This window comes from Amblyomma mixtum, chromosome 4 (genome assembly GCF_055824585.1).
Source record: "Amblyomma mixtum isolate Tamu chromosome 4, ASM5582458v1, whole genome shotgun sequence".
NCBI lineage: Eukaryota > Metazoa > Arthropoda > Arachnida > Ixodida > Ixodidae > Amblyomma > Amblyomma mixtum.
The window spans coordinates 139,061,875-139,086,780 of record NC_143015.1 but is presented as its reverse complement, the minus strand read 5'-3'; the positions used below and the strand labels follow the sequence as shown (position 1 = coordinate 139,086,780).

At 44.7% G+C, this 24,906-nt stretch overlaps 1 protein-coding gene and 1 pseudogene across 5 annotated transcripts in view; both read left to right on the top strand.

Annotated features, from left to right (window-relative positions):
- The window catches only part of LOC149348460 (uncharacterized), a 46,059-nt gene extending 42,266 nt beyond the window's left edge, over window positions 1-3,793 (top strand). For 2 of the 4 annotated variants that reach the window (XM_089588111.1, XM_089588110.1), the window contains exon 15: window positions 502-3,793. In XM_089588111.1, coding sequence (XP_089444237.1) covers window positions 502-1,098 — 597 coding nt within the window. In that variant the 3' untranslated portion in view covers window positions 1,099-3,793. The remainder of the gene's footprint in view (window positions 1-501) is intronic. The other 2 variants (XR_016292751.1, XM_089588112.1) reach the window with 2 other exon arrangements.
- A 7,444-nt stretch (window positions 3,794-11,237) lies between these two features.
- LOC149348459 (uncharacterized) overlaps window positions 11,238-24,906 on the top strand; it is a 51,241-nt pseudogene continuing 37,572 nt past the window's right edge. The window contains exons 1-5 of the transcript XR_016292749.1: window positions 11,238-11,504; window positions 16,794-17,154; window positions 18,849-19,429; window positions 21,485-21,565; window positions 24,530-24,751. The product of XR_016292749.1 is annotated as an uncharacterized LOC149348459 (transcript). The remainder of the gene's footprint in view (window positions 11,505-16,793; window positions 17,155-18,848; window positions 19,430-21,484; window positions 21,566-24,529; window positions 24,752-24,906) is intronic.

The window sequence follows — 24,906 nt, the reverse complement described above, 5'->3', positions numbered from 1 at the left end:
ACACCGGATCAGTCGCTCTACCAATTGAGCTAACCAGGACGGCAAGCTTATGGTAGGACGAGAGCGAATTGATCAATAACTCGAAGTGGGAACTGTGTTGGTCAAATGTTTAGGGGAATCCCCCAAGGTGGAGTAGATTTGTAATAAGGGAGCAATTACTCATTGGCATCCACCCGAGCGCAGCCATACGGCTACAAAGGAAAGCTATACAGCTTTCTCAGAAACTTCGTAGTTAAAGAAAAATTTTTCTTTAACTACGAAGTTTCTGAGAAAGCTGTATAGCTTTCCTTTGTAGCCGTATGGCTGCGCTCGGGTGGATGCCAATGAGTAATTACTCCCTTATTACAAATCTACTCCACCTTGGGGGATTCCCCTAAACATTTGACCAACAACAACAAGTTGTGTTGCGAACAAGTTGTGAATAAACAAGTGGCGTTTAAGGCCCTGCATGTGGAGTAACTGGTATGTGGTGTTTTATTTTTTTTCTTCTTCTTGTTCAAGGTTCCAGATGATGCCTCGTTCCCACTGCCCAGCATAAGCAGTCGTCTCGTGACCGATGTCACCTGGAGTGGCTCAACCCAGTATACCTCTGCTGGAGCGATCGTGCAGAACTGTTCACTACCCTCACCACCTGCCTCTACAAATTCGCTGAGTAATGCGGCCCCACCGTGTGTTCCCACGCTTGTTGAAGTAGGCGAAGTCGATGCATCAGTTTTCATAGGAGCCAAAGCTAGTGTATGTGAAGCTGAACGTCCCAAGAGAACAGCCGCCGATCGAATGAGAGATTGTCGGCTGCGGAAGAAATTGGCGACGGCGAGTCCTGTGAAAAAAGTTCCAAAGTCGGGCGCCCAAAGAATTAGGGAGTTCAGAGAACGATTGAAAGCCAAGTCGACGGCTGACAATGGCAGCATGGATCAGCAGGTCCAGGAAAACGAGCTTTCAAGTGAATCTGACCATGCAGATGTAGAGCTTAACAATAAGGCTGAAGAGGACGACCTCGATCTCATTCTCATCTGTGACTCTGAATCATGCCCCTCATCGCCAGCAGGAGAAGAAAATGATGATGAACTGTTTCTCTCAGACGGTGCAAGTTCGTAGGGATGGGGAGCTATGTTGTGCTAGTGGACATATTTGCCCACATCAACTCCAACCTCCCCAGGCAGCTTTACGTTGATTACCATGATCTCATTATTACATGTGATGTTGTTGCATTGTTTCCTTTGCCATTTGTTGAAGAAGATAGCAGCATCTACCAAAGACCCCTAGGCGTAAATGGGTGCAACTATATTGGTTCATGGCTGATTTTTTTCAAATAAATCAGGTGAGGGGACTGTGAAAACTAATGTTGATGGTGGAAGAAACTGATAGCTGCTTCAAAAACACCTGCACCAGAGTAATGAGTGTATGTATGAGTGTGCTAGCACTAAGACCCCCACTTACCGATTTCGCCAATGTCTAGTTTGGTTTGGTTTATGGGGTTTAACGTCCCAAAGCGACTGCTATGAGAGACGCCGTAGTGGAGGGCTCCGGAAATTTCGACTACCTGGGGTTCTTTAATGTGCACTGACATCGCACAGTACACGGGCCTCTAGAATTTCTCCTCCAAAGAAATTCTAGCCGCCGCGGCCGGGATCGAACCCACGTCTTTTGGGTCAGCAGCCGAGCACCATAACCGCTGAGCCACCGCGGCGGCCGCCAATGTCTGTCTGGCTAATTTCACCATTGTCTGTCTGGCTAAGCTTGACATAGGTCACCATCATCATCAGCCTGACTACACCCACTGCAGGGCAAAGGCCCCTCCCATGTCTCTCCAATTAACCCTGTCCCTGGCCAGTTGCGGCCACCGTATCCCTGCAAACTTCTTAATCTCATCCACCCACCTAACCTTCTGCCGCCCCCTGCTACGCTTGCCTTCTCTTGGAATCCACTCCGTTACCCTTAAGGACAAGTGGTTATCTTGCCTTCGCATTACATGCCCTGCCCAAGCCCATTTCTTCCTCGTGATTTAGACTAGGATGGCATTAACCCGCGTTTGTTCCTTCACCCACTCCGCCCGCTTCCGATCTCTTACCATAGGTGAGCCCCCCCCCCCCCCCCCAGATGACAGGTGGGCCTCCTAGGTCATGTGACCTTGTGACGTCATCACAACCTGCCCACCGTATTGTGAGCAAGCTGCCCACCACGGCAGGTGGCAGTTAAATTAATGATTGGTCGCTCGGGAAGAGCAACCTGGTTCGCACAAAGCCCACCTTCTGGGAGCACCTGCCATCGCAGGGCAGTGGTGCATCACTTATCCGCTGCACCACTGCACCAGGAGTGGTATGAGGACTCCCAGTGATCTATGAACGTAAAGCAGAGAGTGACCAATTCTGCATAGATGGGCATTAACTCATTAAAGCTATCACGCCATACCCTTAAGGCGGAGTTCTGGTTTTAGTGTGCGCTAAAGCTGCCCCCCCCGCCCCCCCATCACAGATTTCACTGATCTTTGTCTGAAGCCTCACTGACATTAAAAACTCGAACCGAAACCGAAGCCAAAATAATGCTGCGAGATTTGTGTCCAATAATTACAGCTTCTCAACTAGTGTCACGTCTCTTAAAAACCACCTTGGCTGGGGATCTTTAGCTAACCGTTGGAAACATTTGAGATTACAGATCATGCATCGCATCTATTTTGGAAAGCAGAGCATTGACAAAGACCGGTATCTGCTTCAACCTCATTTTTTTTCTAGATGAGTTGATCATCAGTGGAAGATCCGAGAGATTAAGTGTCGCACAGATGTTTATAAAACCTCGTTCTTTCCACGGACGATCAATGAGTGGAACAGGCTACCAGCCGGCGTCACTGAGTGCTGCACGGAAGGTCAATTCCGCGCATTTTTATCTGATGTGTGACGTGGCGCGCAGTTGTCTTGCGCGTGTCTTTTTCATTTCATTAGTGTTATTTTATTTCTGGAGCGTGGTTGTGTTCCTTCAGTGCATGTTTTTTCTCATCTATTAGTTGTGTGATTATATTTCTGTTATTACGTGTATCTTTCGGCCAAATGAGCAGACGTTATTGTGTTTCCCCCCCTGCAATAATGCCCTTGGGCGCTGCAGGTATCTGTAATAAATAAATAAATAAATAAATAAATAAATAAATAAATAAATGAATAAATGAATGAATGAATGAATGAATGAATAAATAAATAAATAAATAAATAAACTGAAGTGCTAGCACACCTAATACCCCTTTTTCCTAACCACGCTAAATCGTCCACCGTTTATTATACTAAATTTTCCACACCTTAAGATCTTGGGCTACTGAGCAAGAGTTCCTATGTTTGATCCCAGCAGCGGTGATGGCACCTTGATTGATGCCGATTATGCATCCCCGCTGGGCATAGTTCTTGGTGGTAAAAATGGGGAGCCTCAATGTGCGCACTTCCTCCTGAAACAGCTTCAGGGTCCAAGTCTTTTAAAGCATAAAAGTAAGTTTATAAGTGTACAAAGTTATCTTTTTCTGCGCTTTTATTTCTTCCGCTTTATATGTTCTGCTGGCCTTGTAGTTTCTGTTGCAAGGTGTGCCTCTGTAAATAAAACAACCGGTTATTTAGTAAGCGCTTGTCATTTCCTCTTCTAGTGACTCTTCCTTTTCTTCGCCTAGTGCTGTTTCATGTGCCAATACTTATAAGGCAAACCCATTGCGAAAAACTCTCCAACTCTTCGCCCCAACCTGGTGCAAAGAAGCACAATAGCAGAAGTTGTATTGCAACCCACTCCCAAGCCCTCTTGGATTACATCAGCTTAAATGACACTGAAAGAGAGTCCTTGTGCTCTATGATCCACACACCATTTATGGCTCAGGTCCATTGGGTGATATTCTATTTGAACTTGGGTGAGCACTGGTTTTCTTCTGTGGTGGGCGATGGCAGACACATCATCACAACCATTATTGTAGCTCACACTAATGTCATTGTAAAAGGGCTGCAATTACCACCTTACCAAAGTCGTGTGGGTCAAACAGGGGGGAACTCGCAACCATTTTGAATACTTCGGTAAAATACTGCAGGCACAGTGTCTGTTCGCAAAAAAGCATTTCTCCAAGGGACACTTTTTCTTATGTTTTTCAGCCAAACATATAGTTGAACCTCGCTATGATGATCTCAAAGGTGTCCCAGCTCTCTTCGTTACAGCCGTAGGTGACCTTGGCCGCAACTGTCGCATGCAGACGGGTGCACATATCAGCGTGTTGACCGAGAAAAACCTTGTAGCGTTCAGTATGGCACGTGTTGAGTGAGCCTTTATTATGCACACAGAGTGCCCCCTAATAACCTAGTATGGCAGCCTTTCCAATGCACGGCCAATTTTCCCGCGGCTCGCATTTGGAGCCCCTAAAAGCGCCTTGAAGGAATAATGTCGCAGATGACATGGAGAGGCTCTTCAGAATATTTAGCCCCGTTTTCTTGGCATTGAGGGTGACTGTATCATAAGTAGGGCCCGGAACTTTAGGCATTTGCCTAAACATGCCTATAAATGCCTAAACAGGGGATTTTTGCATTTGCCTGCCTTTCTGTCATTTTTTAGGAAATACTACCTATTTAACCGTAGTTTTTGCCTATAAATGCCTAAATTCGGCATTTCGGTCCTCGGTGCTGTTTTTCAATTTTGAGACATCTGTCTAAGTATGTTGAAAGACGCGTGCCGATGCACTCACAAAAGGCGCGGGTCTCGTCGAACGTTTTTCTCGAATAGTGCTTTGAACGAAGTGTAACGAAGTGTTTATCTCGAAGTGTATCAAGAGGCAAGTTTGGAAAGAGACCTGGCATACATTAGTGCAAACTACTCATCATTGACGGAAAGGATCACAAAATTGCAAAAGGCTGGACTCCGAATAGATGAATCATTGAAGATAGTGGCAGAAGTACCAGCAGCACTTCGGGGAGTGGAAGGAAAGGGTGCTGTACTGCTTCTACGACGATGCAGCAATTGGTAGCAAAAATAGATGCCTAGAAACAATTTTCCAAATCAGAGACTTGATACGCGGAGACGATACAGCCACATCACTTGAAGGCCTGAGCCGTATGAACTCTCATGTTTTAGGTTCGTGCCACCAACCTCATGTGACGTCGAAAAGTACAAAGCTATGCTTAGCGAAAACCGAAGGAGCTACTAATTCAAAAACCTGAGAATGCGCTTTATTGCTTCAGTTGAGGACTGCATACGCTTCGTGCTTGACTGGCAAATCTTGTACTTATGAATAAAGAGTATTATTCAAAGCGCCTATTTCTGGTTTACAACGCCTATTTCAGCCTTTTTTAGAGCCTAGTTGCCTGCCTATTTCGGAGTTCTTTAGTGCCTAAATTTCCGGGCCCTAATCATAAGGTAAAAGAATGCATGCGGCTGTGATTCCAGCACGAGCACTCATTCTGGATGGCTTCCCCGCACGATAGAGCACGCTTCATTGCTTGATAGCAGCATCTCCTGAAGAATGGCAAGACTGATAAGCAAGACAGGGGGAAGAGAGTGGGAGGCATTGGAGGGGAGAGGGCAACTGCAGTTCGCCAATCAGAGTCTATTACTGTGGGGAGAGGTACAGAGTGTCGGAAGGTGATTGATGGGCTGGATCACGCCACCACTCGCAAAGTCTGTACCCAGCAGCAGCTGTTGTCCGGGTAAAAACACTGATGCTAACGCATATACTCTGTCATATGAATCTCATTGGTCATGCTCATTAATTTTTTAGAGAAATTTTACTTTGCAAAAACGAGACACACGAACTTCCATGGGAGCTCCCGTGGCAAACAGCCATTATTTCGTTATAAACAACTTCTTTATAGCAAGGTTTGACTGCATTGCCCTTCCACTGCTGAGGTGCACGAAGCATGAATTTGAAAGTTGCAGTGAGGCTACGAGCATGACAGAGAAAACTGCATACCTGCAAAACCTGCCAGCAAATATCATATTGCGTCCAGACTCACTATTTGCTTCAAAGTGTCTGCAAGCACGGGGTGGTTGTGAAGCACCTTTAGCTCTTTAAAAACAGCGATGAGGAAATTGCCCATGCATCATACCAAGTGTCCGGGGCGCAAGGGTGACCGAGAAAAGCAGCTATACTCGTGCTATATATAGCTTCAACAGAAGTTATGTGCTAACCCAATAAAGTACATTCGACATGAAATTTGCTGTAGGCAGCACAACGCACGCATGGACCTTTCCAAAAAGTATTCCTGGCGTTCCTGCGCCTGGCACAAGTACGGTGTGTGTACCTAGTAGCGTGAATGTGATCATGGTATAGAAAAGTGTATCTTAAATATATAGTTTTTATTTATTGAAGTCCCCAGGGTGAATGAAGCAGCTTTTCATTATATCTCCTTACTGTGGCATCTGATGCGCTACTAAAAATTTTTATTATGTGGATGACTTTTTCTTCTGCCGTGTTCTATTTCTCGACAAAGAGCAATACAACGCTGCTGGACGTTTCGCTGCGGCAACTGTTCTCTGTGACCGCACCCGTAACATGTAATCTCTTGCCGCCATTCACTGTTGCAACCCAACTGACATCCGCTTCCACCGTTTCGACCAATCAGGTGAGGCTGAAAATGATGTTTTCGATTATAATATACAAAGTCGGAATATGGGCCCTGTAATGATTACACGTCACGGCCATAGTTTGATTGATGAAACCGAAACAGCTTCGAGAAGAAATTTAATTATAAATTATTCAGTGGTGATAGGCGAATATGATGCAGTGATCCATGTATAGTAATGTCTAATGCATCATTAGAAAGAATAAACATGCAAACAAAAATGGGGTGACTATGACTCGACTGCATTTGTAGTAAAACAGTAAAATCGGTGCGCCTTCACCGAGCTTGCACGAACGTTTACTGCACTTTGTTCTTTCAGCTAAATTAATAAATTTCCAGCATCACTGGACACTACTCAACTAATCTGAGAACTGTTCTTCTACCATGTAGGTACCTACATTGTGTACATTGGTTCTCATCTTGAGTGCGATAGTACCATATTTTCAGGTCTGTAATTCGCATTTTTTTTTTTCAGAATTTTTCGTCGGAGCAGGTTTGCATTGGCGCTACTAATAATGGCGAAAAATGGATGCATGCAGGCACCCTCTCTGTGGTGATCCTTGGGTGTACCCTTTGTATCAAGTGGGTGACGATGTACTCTATGATGACATAAACCCCTCAAACTACGAAGTTTGAGGGGCTTTATGACGACATAGTGTTCCTGTACATATATGGTCCCGCAGAGAGCATATACAGGAACACTATGACGGCGCGCCACTGCCCGTCATCTATTGTCATGCCCAGTAACTATATCTAAAAGAAAGTCGATGTTTGATTTATGGTTTATGGGGGTTTAACATCCCAAAGTGACTGAGGTACGCGGTACGTAGTGAAGGGCTCCAGAAATTTCAACCACCTGGGGTTCTTTAACGTGCACTGACATCACACAGTACACCGGTCCAGTCATATTATCTAAAGTTCTGATTCGGCGCACATTGGCAATTCCAGTCGGGTAATACGAAGCTTTGCAAAAGGCTCTGTATGCAATACAACACTAAAAATTTTGTCCAAATTATTTCGGCAAAATTTATGGCTAATTAACTGGTATGGGTTCCAGCTCTTCGGTATGCTGCAGTGAGGGAAACGAAAAAGCCAAGCAATATGCCCGAAAATTCACCTGTCAGGTGGTGTGCGACTCGGATCTCCGATCGGCTCGAGAAGGAACGGTCTCGCACCATGAAATTACTTTCCATTACAGAAACTGGAGACTCAAATCCCCCCACACCCCTCGCTCAACAAAATTTAAGGCTAGTATAATGTGGAGGCAATTACAAATAGGACCTTTATTATTAATTCGTACCTTTATTCCAAGTTTGCCCCGGACGAATTCAAACCGGACTGCGGTAAGTATGGGGCATCCATAGCCACTCTCAGTTACGTTATTTTGGAATGACCCGTGGTCAAACCCTAGGAGCATTTCCGACTCTCCAACCTAGAGCGGTACATGGGAGACAGCGTAGTCCAACTTGGACCCGGAGGTATACAACCCCAAGCTCAGAGCCGAAGAGCAATCGCTGCAAGGCTGTGCTGTGCAGACCTGATGTCCAGTCTGGAAGAGATGTAGACTTTGTTAATGTCATGTAATTCCTTTTCTCACACTTGAATAAAGTTCTACTACCATATATACTACCATTGCAAAGTGCACATGGGAGAGGGGAAAGCCTGAGGGTGCTTGCCAACGGCGACAATAGGACTTAATTGTCTTTGTCTGGGCAAAGCGTTCATCATTAGATAGGCTTAAACAGCGCTTTCACACCTAAGGGGGAGGCCCAATTGAGGGAAAGGAGGGCATGAAGTGGAAATGGTGTTAGGATGGGGAACGTGATTTTAGTTCCCTACTTCGCTGCTCTCAGCATGCGTCAGAAGCTTGTGCAAAAAAAAAAAAAAAGCGTGCAGGCACGCCAAAATTGGCCTTCAAGATTTGGTGGTCCGCGGCGGCAGTCTCCAATCCAAGGCTGCGCTTCCTCACCTCGTTTAGGTGCGCTGAGAGAAGTCGGCTAGAGTCATTGGAAAACTTATTCAGTGAGGGGCCTACGGGAGTGTCCTCTTTTATCCAGTTTGCTGTACATATATATTATTAATTATAATACTCTTTATTTGCACTACTCTATAGGGGACGCGCGCGCACCAAAAGGGCAGACGGGGGCTCCCTTCTCGCTTAACGGCCGCCGGCCGGTTGACTAAATATGGTCATTAACTTGCTACAGCAAAGCATATGACAGTTCGGCAGCTAGTGCAACAATTAACAGAACCGCAACGCTTTCGAATCTCCCTATACGGGCAGTTCTTTATTAAGCGCAATTAATTGTCATACGGAGGATGTGGTGTGGGGCTACATTTGGTTGGAAATCGGTCAGCTGCTTGCACGAGTGAATAGCGCGACAGGCGTTCACGTGGCAGGGCAACAAGCTCCCAAGTGGGTTTGTAGGCTCTCGTGGTCTATCGGGCTTGTCGATGGGCCATTCGTAACGGCGGTAACAGCACGCACTACCCGAATACGCCGGTGTCTCCTCGGAAGGGCCTCGATTTTTAAAAACTTCGTAACACTACCTCTCTGCGTTCTTTACACCGTCATTACGTATACAACAAGCACATGGAAGAAGGAAAATTTTTCCTTCCTCCAAGCATGACGGCACGCGATATTTACATACCGACGTCATTACCATCATTACAGCGATGCTTTTAGATGCCTTTGAATTAGTTTCGGTTTCGGTTTTAACAACGCTGAGTTTGTTCCGCTTTCTCTTTTTTTAAAGGCAGATTTAAAGGCTGCTGAGTAACTATCACCCATGGCGAATGAAAATATTTTGTACCAACCAATAGCTTTGTATCACTTTTGCTTCAGATTATCATAAAGTTTCTATCCTCCAGTTGGCTGACTTCAGCGACATCTGTGATAGTGAGGATAACTATTTATGCTTATGACTTTACGATGCAAAGCGTTCTACGCACACGAGATTAAAAAAAAAATGAAGACTAACTTAACGTTTTAAAGTTTTGTACTTTTTGCACCTTTTTCTTAAAAAAAAAGAAGGGCAAGATAAGGACAAGATGGCGCTAGCATTGTGCTAACATTGTCTTTTATGATCCATAGGTGGCGGGTTCATCGACTGATTTCTGAGCATGGTGGCAATTGCCACCACCCCGTTTCAAAGGGGGCGCTCCTATCCATCCATCCATCCATCCATCCATCCATCCATCCATTCTTCGTGAAAATATGGCTAGGAAGAAGGTTATTCTATTATTAGGGTGGCTAGCTCCATGGATGTAACAAAAGGTTGCCCGATTTTGTAGCCGAGCTTCGCCACATGACCAAGCTTTAATAATATTTAAAAAAAAAACAAACTTGGTGTAGTCTTCGTTTGGGGGCCCGCATTAGCGCCAAGCCAACTGGACGACCTCAAACACGTGTCGGCATGCTGATTGTAGTTAGGAAAGAATGTGAACGAATGTTTATCATGAACTTATTGCGATGATGATATGTTGGCATTTGGATGAGGTATGTGGATGGCTGACAGAAAAGGTTGGATACCTGGGGTACCAGTATGTTAGTTCGCTGTTAACGAATGCAATGAAAAGCAGTTGGAATGCAGGAAACCAAAACGGAACGACAAAACGTTGGTGTGGATTGAGCGTACGCGCCTTCGCCGACGCCAATGCAGCCTGCACTTTGCCATTAACTACAGCTGGGCGCAACGCTTCAGTATATATGCTTTTTATGAGAGTCTTCATAACATGCGCAGCGTACGTATACCGTGAACTGAGCATTGCACGGGTCTAACTCGCAAGCCTAACGCGTGAAGCACGGTGCGCAATTTCGCTGCTGCGCGCGCTTAATCAGCTGGCGTAATAAAAAAAAAATGCGTGCAACCGTTCTCTTTATTCGCTCTTCGTTTTCTACTTTATGGCGCTGGGCGGCAGAGGCTGCGATAGTTGGCGCCGGTCGCAAGCGCTGCCGGCGCAGCCGAGGATGTGCAGTTTCACACTGAACGCATTCACGCATGCGCAGTCGCTGTGACGTCAAGTCACGTGACCGCAGGAGGCGGTCCAAGTTTGGTTGTCCGGGAGGCCGCTCCCGCGACTCTACGCATCAGCCCCTCCATGGCGCGTTTTCCCTAGTGGAGACGCTTTGCGAGCTTCGTTGTTCGCGGAGCAAACGAAGCAACGATATGAAATTTTATATCGGTATATGATCCTGAAGCGTTGGCCTGCTGGCTCACTCGTATATATGTACGGGAAGAGCTACCCAGAGCACGCTGCTCTGATCAGGAGTGAGAAGGGAATAATGTTATTTTCAGGATCTTATCAGGCATTCCCGTGTCTTCCACCAGTGTCAGATAACGCACACACTTGATGAAATCATTGAAAGCTGGTTGTGCCCTGCACGAATTATACGAAGGGTATGGGGCGCACCTGTGAACGCACTTCAGAAAAGTTCGGGAGGGAGTCAACCGAGCAAATCAACTGCACAAATTTGATAAGCATGTACAGCAAGGTGATAAAGAGATCGCAAACGCGAGCTTGAGGACTAGCGACTCTCTCAGCGTGAAAGGAGATTTCTGCTCGCGACTTAGCGCAGACGCGCGCGTGGTGGAACAGTGTCACACAAACTGGCGACCGAGCAGGTTTGCGCACTTTGGTATACGGGCCCTCTTTGACGAAAACGTCATTGGTTCCTGCCGATGACGTAGACAAAACTCGATTGGCCGGCGCCTGCGCACAGCGTTGGAGCCGGTGATTGGTCCCACTTCATCCGGGACTTCGTCGAGCAATGAATTGTGGGATAGTCGTTGTCTCCTCTTGTAACTAAGCGCTAAGCGTTTCTACTGTGCGAAATCTCTGTCCGTTATCGCGTTGTTACGAACATTGCATTAATCGCGCGTTATGCAAGAATAGCGAACTGTCGGGAACTCCTGCACTTCACGGGAAGCTGAGGTACGTATTTTACTCGCAGCTTCATGAAGTGTGATGATTGAGGTGGCCTTTTGTTGTTTTGTTAGCAGCGCGACGCGGCGGCGCGTTTGCGTGCTATGCTGTTTCCTGCATAGACCGCCAGGTTTTTTTTCAGCTAAGCCTAAATCTTGCTATGCAAATGTGGGTTTCCTTGTCGGCGGTGGTCTGTGTTTGCCGGTGCTGCTGTTCTCGTGTTGCGTGTCGCGGATGCTCGGCTGTTTCGGCGTTGGTTTGTGAAACCCGAGTGCTGCCGATGCTCGACTCAGCTCCACCCTGAAGCTAGATGGCGTTAGCGGTGGTGAAACATTCACCGCTGCCGCGCGGAATGGGAGTTCGCCGGTGGTCAGCGCCAGCGCCGCTTTCGTCGATTCCTGGTCGTGGGCGCCCGCGGTTTGGCGGGACGTCTCCGGCTCTGGCGTCTACACGTTCACGTTAGCGTGCCGTTGAAACGGCTGTTTTTGTGGCAGGCATTTGACTTTGCGCTTTGACATGCTGCTGATCCCAATTGTCGTGCGGAACTGACATGTGAGTCGATTCACGAATAACTTGTAATTAATTTTTAATCTGCCGCACTCCAAAATTCGGGAGTCAGGACCGGTGGGGCTTATGGTCATAATGAACGCTCGGCAGTGCGTTTCTGTTCAGTGGAGGCGAGCAGAACTTGAGCAGGCTCGTTCCCAACTTTCAACTTGAGGTGGCGGTGCGATGCGATGCGTCCGGACCGTGGTCCTGACGCCCGTCGCGCGTGTGGCATAGTCTCGAACAGAGTGGCGAAAACCCGAATCGCGCGATAGCTACTCCTGACCAACAGCGATAATTTTTTTTTTATCGTAGTTGATCAGGAGATAAAGTTGTTAGCTTCTGCGAGATATGGAAGCACGGCGGCCACTTGTTTCATTTTTGCGCGCATGGGAATATTAACTTGCCAGAAATATTGCTTTATAGGGGTTTGGTAGCTAGGTTATCATGCACTTGAAAGAAAACAAATTATTGTAACTCATATTTATAGTAACTCATATTAGATGCTATGGCTTGCAGAAACTACTATTGCAGTGGCCTGTCATGCCAGACAGAAAAGTCAGTTTAATGCTACCTACATCTATTTGATTGCTCTGTAATACATCATGAACAGCCTGTACTGTTCAGATAAAGTCTGCTATCATTCATTACTGAGATTTATTTATTGTGATATATTCACTGGGATCTGCCATAACCATTGTGGTGCATTGTTGTGGTAGTGCAAAATGTTTAGGGTTTTTCAAGTAAAACAGCAACACCACACAAAAATACCAATAGAAGAGGACCCATTGGAAGCAACGTCCACTAAATGGGCCAAACCTCACTACTGCTGCTGTTCTAAATGCTGGTATTTCATCTGTCCCTTGCAAAAACTTTTGCGTTCATACTGTGTGTTTCACTGTTGGCTTGCTGGGTAGGTCAGTAGAGGGGACGAAATTCAAAAATTCACTTCTTCTGAGATTTGATCGCACAGTATAGAGTTGTAATTCGTCAGATTTAAAACAGTTCAGCGTCCATCACTGCAATATTTCTCCTAGGAATTGCTTCAGACGACCTTGCTGCATTGTTAGGCTACTGAATGGTACTATATAGAGGATATCAGCTGGCCTGAGTAGGGGCATGGAACTATACCATATTTAGCAAGTTTTTCTCTTCGTGAGTTTGTCCAGCTTCAGTAAAGGATCCAGATCAGGCGTGGCTTTCTCAGGGCTCTCAGTTCAGAAAAGTTCTGAATTTTGTTCAGAAGTAGTTTGAAGAACGTTCAGAAGTTGCTGGCACAAATGTGAAAATAAAAATCTGAGCTGTAGCAAGGGATGGAATTTTTCTGCTTGTAGATGACACTGACCTGCATTTGATTTGCACAGGTACTTAGAGATATGAAAAACTTGTATTATTTTGCACTCTTTGTTTTTGCATGTGTTGATAACCTTGTCTTTAGGCTGCAGAAAGTTAGCAGTAGACGTGCTTGTATATCTGTGGTACCATGGTAGAAATGTTCTAGGCGAACCGTTGCACTTTTTTTTTTATAGTTCATCATGTTGCACTTTACGCTAGAACCTCAGCATACACTGCAGATAGTGCTTTACTTTAGTTTTGTGTTTTGGAGTTGACTTGAATTGCGAGATGGGTAGACTTTTTGAACACCATACACAAGGGTAGGTCTCGGTCTGTGTACAGTGTGCCCCAGCAGTGAATAGAATAGCATCAAAGAAGAAAAAGTCCAACATTGGTTTTAGGAAGAAAAAAAAAATGGTGGCTTTATTACTCTCCAAATTTGCAGCTAGGATTGCGTGGACCTTTTGGCTGTGCATCTTGAGTTTAGGCTTGGTTGAATTTTGCTTACATGTGGTTTGTGTCTAGCTTTGTGTAGTTTGAAAAGTGCATTGAGCTTTGAACAGAATGAGTTGCATGTGTGTGCATGTGTGTTAGAGTAGAAAAAAAAAACTAAAGAAAGGCAGAGCATTGATATTGTATTGTAGATTTTATCGCTGTGGTTGGTACTGTTACTGTTAGGTATGTCATTCAGACAGCCTAATTTTGCTTGTAGTTTTTAAATGTAGTTTGAAGTATGAGATATAGTACAGGCTCGTTGTCCTTGTGGGTTTTCAAGAACTTCTTTTTAACCACACTAATAAGGTTTTGGTGTGAGGTTGATGCTCGTTTGCATGGAGCAACAATTGCTGCTTTTGTGTGGGTGTGCTATTGTTGAAAGGAGCTCACTTTTTGCCTCTCTCTCTCATACCAGCTGTTGAAACATCCACGTGGGAATGCTTTGTTATAGCAACAGTAAAATGGAGCGAAATTGCGTGTAATTTTTGAAATGGGTTGTGCTAAAATTCAACCCATTTTATGATGTGCTGACTACTATGATTTTTAAGGCCGGAAACAGGTTGTGTGGTTGTGTAGCATGACCGGTGTAACAAAGGAAAAAGTTGTGAACTAGTATTTCTTAAGATGTTCTTTTTATTCTGTTAGCCCTAGTTAAGGGCACCAGTTGCCTTGAACAGTATCTACTGGATATTGGCAGCATTTTCAAGGAAGAGAGAATGCGGAAAAGATTGTTGTGGTGAAAACTTGAATTCAAAAAGTAGAACATATATTTATGTACACATAATTTTTTTCCCAAAATTTAATTCATGACAAGCAAGAATAAAAGTTGCTGTAGTATTGCTCATATTTATGTACTGCTTTTTATAAGATGGGAATTGTTTTCCTGAATAAAAGGTGCTCAATGTTACAGTTCAGTGTCTAAAAGCCCACTGCTGGTGGAGAATGTTTTGCCACAAAAATGTCAAACAAGTGATTTTTTTCTGGCTATGTATCTGTGGTTGTCAGTATGCGAAAATCTGGTATGAGCAATATATTTAAGATGTTCAGTTTAACTACTTAAGCCATTGATGTGTATGTGCATGTGTGTACAGTAGTACTCTTGGCAGTGGTGCTAATTCTGAGGCAGTGACTGACATGTGAGCATCAAAGGTGCACTAGTGATTTGGCATTTCTTTTTGCCCATAGGTGCAAAGTAAGGCTCACACTGGCTCGGCTCGTGAGGTTTAATAAAGGCATGAAACAGTGTGGATGAAGTCTAACTATATACCTTAACTATATAGTACCCGTTGTATCACCTGCGGTACATGGTGTAAAAATGTGAATGAGCTTTGTTTCTACTTGCAGGACTACTTGAGTTGGTAACGTAATTGCTGAAGAGGCTTTCACCAAAATATTTAGTAATGCAAGGCTGTTGTTTTAACTGCTGGAAATTCAGGATCTGCCTACTGAAAGATAAACTGTGTGAGAGCTAACCCCAATTGTGAAATGGCCTGCTGTTTCTGTTGTGATGATTCTGCATTGGTAGGCGATGGAGGACGTTTGAATTTTGATCCTGTTACTTGATGTGCCTGCGCATTGGTACATAGTTTTGTCGTCTTTGGACATTGAGGAACAGTTTTAATTAGCTGCATTTAATGTGACATAATCATTTTTTTAAACTAAATTGCCCAGTGTTTTACATTTTTGCAACGAAAGGGTCAGGGCTGATGAAATCCGTAACGGTCATAACTTTTATCCAACATTTTCAATGTTTGGGCATTACACTTTAAAGGAGTATGGACACCAAAGTTTGGTTGTGTGTTCTTTCTTTGCAATCGTGCAGAAGAAATTAGTATAGGTAAATTGCCATTTGGAATAAACTTGTGCCTGGTATGTAATTTATGCTCGAATTTCTCCTTTCATGTTACTTCAGTTTCAATGGTCAAAAGGTGTCTCCGTACGTCAATATTTAAGTTCAGGTCACTGTGGTCTGTGCAGAAACAGTGATGTCATAGCTGCTTGTTTGTTGTCATTCCAGCTCATGAGGCGGGATGATGTAATTAACTGTTAGAGTGAATTTATGCTGACCCGAAAGATGCGATTTCGATCCAGGCCGCGGTGGTCGAATTTCGATGGAGGCGAAATTCTAGAGGCCCGTGTACTGTGCGATGTCAGTGCACTCTAAAGAACCCCAGGTGGTCGAAATCTCCAGAGCCCTTCACTACGGCGTCTCTCATAGCCTGAGTCGCTTTGGGACGTTAAACCCCATAGACCAAACCAAACCAGAGTGAATTTAAATGATGAAGCAGTGATTGTATTGCATTTTTTTATGTCTCGCACGACCTTAACTCTGAACTTTTTACACCATCGGCGCTGGTTTGTTGTTGAAACTGAAACCGACTCACCAGGGGAAAATATTCAGGGGTGAACTGTTTACCAGGCATGTGTGGTGCTGAACTCACAGTGAACCACATTTTAATTTCATGTATAAAACTAGAAAAAAGCTAAGAAAGAAATATTTCACATTTTACAGGGAAAGCATCCCGTTACACCCCATGTTACATTTAGGTGATCGAGCACTGGTGGTCTTCTGATGTATTTTTAGGTTTCTCAAGGAAGCCAGCATTTTAAACAAACTCTTAAGTATAAAAAGCTTCACCTTTAACAAAAACTCTAACCTTGTGTTTGGCGCATCATAGCCTCAGTTGCTTTTGCGCCATTAAAATCAATATAACTAATTCCTGGTGGTGATTTATGTGTGCTAATGTCTTGCGCACTTTTTCCCATGGAGAAAATGTGGGGAGATTATTTGGGGCTCGTATACCATTCTGTCCTGGTTGTCTCCAAAGCGGAGGCCGGGGTTTCACTTGGTGCACAGCTTTGTATCCTGGGCACTTCTAAGCATTAAATTCTCTGTTCCCCCCCCTTTTTTTTCCTCAACAGTTGTCATTCGATGAAACCCCACACACGCTCCGTCTTGCGCTGCGGCTACATGCATCTAGCGCTACAACTACTACGGTGTGAAGTGCCCTAGTGGCAAGCGCTGCCTAGGCATGGATGGTGTTAGGGACGGCGAGGTTGCCGCCGAGTTGGTCGTTCCCGTCGCCGACAGTCGCGTGGTCTCGCCAACGGGGGAGGTCGACCGGATTCTGCACCGGACCGAGGAAGAAGAGGAGATGGAGGCCAAGGGTCTCAACGCGTCCAGCGAGTTCGACGATGACTTCCTCATCCTGGACGAGGCAAAGGAAAATGAGGAGGAAAATGCCGACCGGAACAACAGCACTGAAGACGCTGGAGACCAGGAGTAAGTGATCCATAGGCTTTTTTAAGGGGGGACCCTGGTCTTGAAAAAAAAAATTTTATTAATGAAGTCACAATTATGAAATTTTCAGGCCACATGTACTTTTGTGCGCTGATTCTAGATATGTCATTTAATTTCGTGTTAAACAATTCCTTCAGCACTTGAGCAATTTTTATGCAAGTATTTTGGGAAAAGTTTTGCAGAAAATTTGCTGCAGGAAACTCGCTGAAATGCATGCCATTGGGTTCTCTTGACACCTAGGAATGCAATAAAGGTAAAATTATCATCCTGGCTATCATGGAACTTGAGTTATAGAGTTTTGAAGTTGTCGCTTCAAAAATGAGAAGAAAAGTGTGCATTCCTGTCTCTGAAGGGGCAGCTTCAGTACCCTATAACTCGAATTCTATGATAAGCAGGAAGACACATTTGCCCTTATTGCATTCCTTGGTGTCAAAAGAACCCAATGGCATGCACTTCAGCGAGTTTCCTGCAGCAAATTTTCTTCAAAACTTTTCCCAAAATACTTGCATAAAAATTGCTCAAGTGCTGAAGGAATTGTTTAACACGAAATTAAATGACATATCTAAAATCAGCACACAAAAATACATGTGGCCTGAAAATTTCATTACTATATCTAGATTAATAAAATTTTCTTTTCAAAACCAGGGTCCCTTAAGGAAGAGCTGACAGGCTGTCTGCCTCAGGGACTTCATTTCAACTTGATTATTTTTATTTTCCATCCATCTCGTTTTAAAGATTCAGTTGCTTAAATACTTGGCCCTTTGGCTCCAGTTCTTTATTTTTTAATTGTTATCGTTTGTGCATCAAATTTTTGGAGTGTCTGCGTGAGACTGATGAACCTGAAAGCTCCATGAGGAAAAAGTTCTCCGCTATAAGCACGTATGCAAGCAGAAGAGACTTAAAACAGTGCTTTGCTTGCTGTATTGGTAATACGCGCATATTTAAGTGTGCCGTGGATGATTTTGTGACAAGTACTTTTGACTGACTGGGAAGGCATGAAATACAGCAGTGACCATGGTTGGCACCCATTGTGTTATTGGCAAGTTCAAGGCAATTGTGTACATGCATCTCAACTGCTGACATAGTTGACGTGCCTGTATCCCTGTTCATGCCTCATACCTGCTTGCTTTTGGGTTGCCTGTTACTGTTGCCTTTTGTTAGTATCGGTTGTTATTGTTGCTACAGTTGGTTACTGTTGCTACCATTCATTACATTGGTAGGTTAGTGAGCCTCGTCTCAACTGCAAGGGTAGGCTAGTGGTTTGAGCATCTGCCTTGCTTGTGGGAGATGCAGGGTTCAGTCTCTGGTGCCTCTGAGTACTCGGCAGTCTTAAGTTCGGTGCAAGCTTTTCCTTGAACTGGTGCTGGACTTCCTTGGGGGTGAAATGCTGGCGAGAATGGGTCGCCGACCCCACCTCGCTACAGACCAGAACGTGTTAGCCAGGGCACTCTTTGGCCAAGCTGTCCCCGTGCCATTGAAGTCAAGTGATTACTATAAAGTAAGTCCGCTCTCAGGTCATGTTAAGGCCCCAAAAGAAGTGGTTTTCAAACTGCCGCGTCCTGCAATTAGCCTTACTCGAGGGCCACACGCATCAACCAGAGTGGACGTTTCGAGAAAAGGTTTCCGAGCCGGGAAGCTCTTTCGCGGTTTAATGCGTATTAATTCTGAAAACGCAGGGTAAAGGAGTCGGCAGCAGCAGAGGTCGCTGGAGTTGAAGAAATGCCAGCTTGCACCTCGTCGCCCAACGCACCAGAGGCCGACAAGGCGTCTGGGGGCGAGGAGGAAGGGGGTGGTGAGAGTGCGCCACCTGTCTGTGAAGATGGAGACAAAGCCGAAGCCGAGGAAAAGCCAGGGGACGAAGGGGGAAAGGAGGAGGCCTCTGACGAGAAGAAGGCAAAAGATGACGAAGAAGACGCGGTGTTGATGGTTCCGGACGAGGAGGAAGAGGTTGAGAATGGTGATGAGACCAAGAGTATAGAGGACCCAGAGAAGCCCGAAAGCCCAGGGGCACTTGAGGGATCCACAGTGAGCACAGAGGACATGGATGAGGAGGTCAGGGAGGAACCGGCGGAGGAAACTGTGGAGGAATCTGTCGAGGAAACTATGGAGGAAACTATGAAGGAAGCTATGGAGGAATCTGTGGAGGACCCTGCGGAGGACCCCTCAGAGGACCCCTCGGAGGAGCCTGCAGAGAAGTCATTCAGCAGCAGTAGCGACGATGTTCAGGTGGTCGCTGTGACGATGCTGACAGACCGGAGTGAGTCTTTGGAGAGTTCTTTGGAGGTGTGGGGAGGGGTGACTATGCTTATTGTGGGCTGGTCTGTAAGAGGAAATGGATATGTGCAGAGCATGTAATGCAAAATACCTATAACTGACGGTTTGTGAGGGTAGCAGTGTGGATTCTTCTAGAAGATAGACTGAGGAGGCAGCACAGGATAGGTCTAATTGGAGATTGGTGGGTGAGGCCTTCGTCCTGAAGGGGAGCATAGTTAGGCTACCGTTAATGATGATCATGATGAACCTGCAGTCATCTTCACTGCACCTTAGTGGGCACGTGACATGTTTTGGATGTACGGTGTGGCCGGAATCAGATGTGAACAGAATATGATTATCTTCCCTTTTTGGCTTGGCTGTAGTGATGAACTAGCGAGAGTGATGTTCACCGACAAATTTTTTTGAATTGAAGGGGATGGTAAATAGGCGGGAATGGTCAAGCAGTCTGAGACTCCCTCTGTAATAACTTTGGTGTCACGGATGGTTCCATGTATAGCTGTGTGAATGACTAAGGTGTCGAACGTCGGGAAAATTGGTTGGTGACTGCTGTCACATAGCCTTGCTACTGGTCACTTATGGTTGGCAGCTGTTGTCACGTAAGATTTGCAGTTAGGTAGATTTTAGTCCTTTTGTAACAGCAGTTACCAACCTGTTGCAAATCTGTGTTGTGTTGCACACTCAAAGGAGTAGTGCATGGTGGTTATGTTTGAATGCGGCTTGGCAGTCTCTCCAGTGTGGTGCTATTGTTACAATAGCTGTTGTGGACAGTGTTTTGAAATGTTGCTCAAAGATACTAATTCGCTCAGAAATTGTGACTTGTTTTAGTCTGTGTAACAGTGTTATTTTTGGAGCAGCTCGGCAGCCTCATCATATGGCGCGTTTCTTCACTTTAATGTGGGTGCAACTTTAGTTGATGTGAAAGGAAGGAACTGCATTTAAAGTTGAGATCACTGTACATGATTGGATGTTTAATTTTGAATCCATCATCTGGGAGGGTTTTATTCTGGATGGGGCCCTCTTCTTGGTATATGCATTACATAGTCGGGGACAAAACTAATCGAGCGCAAAATTAGTGACCAGCAATGAAAGAAGTAATACATACGCAGGAGTTGTTACGCACAACTTCCTGCTAACAAAACAAGACAAACTTGTTTGCGAAGAATGTGGAGGTGAACTTACGGTTAACCATATTTTATTCTCTTGTGTGAAATATGAAAAACTAAGAAAAAAGTACTTTAGTCAGTTTTATAATATATGCATTCCTTTTCATCCAGCACTACTCTTAGATGATAATGCCATTGTTAACATACCTTCTATTTGTAGCTTTTTAAAAGAATCAGGCGTACTTGAAAAACTCTAAATATTGTCCACTGGCTCGCCTTGCTACTGATACACCTCAGGCACTTTCTCATTCTTGAGAAGAAGGCTGAGGCTTTTATTTGATTGGTTGGGATCCTCGACATCCTTGCCCAGCCAAGGATGGCCGCTGAGGCTACCTGACCTTTTTTTAAAGCTTCTACCGTTAGCCATCTCTAAATCTCGTCTTCTCCGTTATTACTAGGTAGTTAAACTTTTTAGTCCCTTTACACCACTGATCACGTTCCACATTTTTATTAAATCCCGCAGAAAACATTTCCTATACCTTGTGCTTGGCGCATGATGGCCTTAGCTGCCTATGTGCCATTAAACTCGACACAACACAACACAGCAATGAAAGAAGTAATACATATGCAGGAGTCGTTAACCAAAGGGCAGCTGCTTTATGGCAAGGTTGGTAATTGTTTTAACTAAGTTACTGCTGTCGTGTAAAGCATTTCTCCACCAGGCTAATATCGTTTTCTTTCTACCTAATTGAAGTATCCCTTTGCAGCCATTGTTCAATAGAAGAGCCAGTCTAGTTAGTGTTAATGCTTTCTTAATCATTTTGTCCTACATCTCTCTTATTACAGAGGAGAGATATGGAGACAGCTAAGCTGGACTCTTGCCGGACTTTGAGGGGCATTTTCTTTTGTTTTACTCGATCTCATCTTGCATGCAGAGCCGGAAGTCAGGGACACGCCAGAAAGGGGAGAGCTTGACATGGGCAAGAAAGAGAAGAAGCCTCTTTTCAATGGTGATGGTGAGTGAAGCTGTATGCTTTCCCTACCTTGGGGGGGGGGTTCAAGTATGAAAACTTTGTGGGTTTTATTGGTTTTCCCGCGGTACCTCTTGGTGTGTGGTGTGTAATCTCATCACATTTGTTTTGGGTTAAATATTCGAATGGGGACTAGCCTGAGCAGCATTTATTGTGTTTACTGGATTCTAATGGGCACTTGTTTCCGGAAAAACCCTTCTGATAACACATGCATGTTAGAATTTAGGTGGCTTGGTTTGGTATGAATATGAAACTTGCCATCGCTGGGATTTCCTGTACCATCGGTGAGTACAAACACTAACACAGGCCGCCAGCTTTTCTTGTAATGGGACTAGTAATGCTTTTGCATTAAGAGGCCAACGACACACTAATTCAACATCTGAAATGACATGCAAGAGGGCTCAGACAGCTAGTCTTGATGATGTGCGGTCGATAGCTGCCATCACCGTGGGTTGGTAGTGAAGCTCGGAAAACGAAACTACATCATGATGGATGCCTCTGATTGCATGAAGTGCTGACAGGACCTCTACACGGCCCCCTTTGGATCATGTCCGAGTTGATCCGTTGGAGGGACCAAACTTTCAGATTGAACTGCGCCGCAAATCTGACTGGTGTATCCGACGTTGGCCAACACTCTTGTCATGCGCCGGGAGCGGTGGAGCCTGACAGAAAGTTCCAATTAAGCGAATCATGCAAAACTGTGGTACAAATTAAGCGGCTTTAAAACGCATTGAAGCCGCTGCGGTGGCTCGGTGGTTATGACGCTCGGCTGCTGACCCGATAGACACGGGTTCGATTCTGGCCGCGACGGTTTCATTTCTTTGGGGTAAAATGCTAGAGACCTATGGGTTGTAGATGTCAGTGCACGTTGAAGAACCCGAGGTGGTCAAAATTATCCGGAGGCCTCCACTAAATGTGTCCCTCATAGCCGGAGTTGCTTTGAGACATTGTACCCACATAAGCCATAAGCTCATAGCCTGTGCCACTTTGGGAAGTTAAACCCTGTAAATTGTAGTTATAAAATGCATTGAAAATGTATCTGACCATTTAGAACTTTGAAATTTGTTTGCAATAACTGAAAGTGCAAATTAAGAGAGTTTGAACTGTCACGAGTCTACTGTATTTGGGGATATTACTTAATATTTTCAAACCGTTCATTCTACACCAGATTTGTACTGAATAAAATGAGACGCTCTGTAAACTCATTTATGCGCATTATCTTCTAAGGAGTGGTCTTGGTTTTAGCTTTATTTATTTAGGCGTGATTGCTGCAGTGAAGACTTGCACATACTGCAAGCTGTCTGCTGTGCCAGCAATATTGTTGTGAAGGCTCCTCTTTTGCCTAAACTTAAAAGGACATTGAGGACGCAGTGAAGTTCCCTTGTACGAACTTGTTACGGCCCCCGCCTAACCTTCACCGAAAACAGAATTTTTGTAAAAGCTAGAAAAGACCATGAAACAAAACGTGGCCGTCAACATCGCAAGTTTTCTCGATAACAAACTGTGATGATGGGAGGTACTTCTTTGGCTGCAGATCTCGGAGGCTGGACTGCACTGCCATCCGCTGGATTCCAGCCGGTTGTCTCAGGGTCCACAGTTCACCTTTCTCGCACGGTGGCTGTGGGCACGCGTGCCTCCCCTCCTTGAGCTCCACTGATTGGAAACTTAAGGGGGGACACTGGTCTTGAAAACAAAATTTTTATTAATTTAGTCATAGTTATCAAATTTTCAGGGCACATGTATTTTTGTGCGCTGATTCTAGATATGTCATTCAATTTCATGTAAAACAATTCCTTGAGCACTTATGCACTTTCTATGCAAGTATTTTGCGGAGAGTTTTGATGAAAATTTGCTGCAGGAAACTCGCTGAAATGCATGCCATTGTTTTCTCTTGACACCAAGGAATACAATAAGGGTAAAATTATTATTCTGGCTCTCATAGAACTTGAGTAATAGGGTACTGAAGCTGCCACTTCATCAACAGAAATACACACACTTTCCTTCTCATTTCTGAAGCGACAACTTCAAAACTCTATAACTCAAGTTCTATGATAGGCAGGAAGACAATGTCACCCTTATTGTATTCCTTGGTGTCAAGAGAACCCAATGGCATACATTTCAGCGAGTTTCCCGCAGCAAATTTTCTTCAAAACTCTCCGCAAAATACTAGCATAAAAAGTACATAAGTGCTCAAGGAATTGTTTTACATGAAATTATATGACATATTTAGAATCAGCACACAAAAATACATATGCTGTGAAGATTTCATAACTGTGACTTCATTAATAAGAAATTTTTTTTCAAGACCAGTGTCCCCCCTTAAAGTCAAGAATGTAATTAGGTAATTTCTTACGCAGGTTTAATGAACCTTCTCATTGCATTTTGTTGCTTTTAATTACATGAATTGATAGCGAGAGAATTCCCATACCCGATGACATTCTTACTTTTTTGTTCAAGCCACATATAAATAGCAATTTACGATTACCTTAATGAGTTGTAGTCTGAAATACTGTTGTGACCTTTTTACTCTAGACTTAGTATATCAGGATGACATACCTTTAGAGAAAAACGAAGGATGTCTCTGGGTATGGGAACTCTCTGGCTATCAATTCATGTAAATAAAAGCAACAAAATGCAATGAGAAAGTTTGTTAAAGCTGCGTAAGCAATTACCTAATTACATTCTAGACTTCTTAAGATTTAAGACCACCAGGTCAATTACAATTGCATATTTGGAATCAGATGGGAAAAACACGTGTGCAAAATTTTAAGAGATTCTAGCCATAAATAAAAAAGTTGGTTTTGAGACCCTCATCAATCCTTAAATGCATGTTTTGCTGCCAAATGAATGTGAACAGGGCTTAAAAAAGGGAGGCAAACGGTGACATTTTATTAAAGAACGAGACTTGGATGGAGTGGTGTCCGGTGTCTTCCAACGCATCCGCTTCAGGAAAAGCGGACCCTGCAGTACCGGCGTCCGGCGTGAAAAAGGAGGACCCCGACGAAGCGGCGCCCACGGAAGAGGAGAAAGACAAGTCCACACGCTACAAGCCTCTGAAGCAGCTGGTGACCAGTGGTGGCCGTGTCATTCTGGCGGACCTCAAGCGGGCCTTGAACGTCGACATTGAACCTGGGAAGGCCAAGCGGTTAAAGCTCGACGCTGGCGATGGTGGTGAGTGTTTGCTCCTTTCCTCGTACCAGCGTTCCTAGAACAAACTCAGTTTCACAGATGGATGGATGGATAGGAGCGCCCCCTTTGAAACGGGGTGGTGGCAATTGCCACCATGCTCAGCTCCTCCTGGAGAGGTGTCCCCTGGTGGTGGTCGC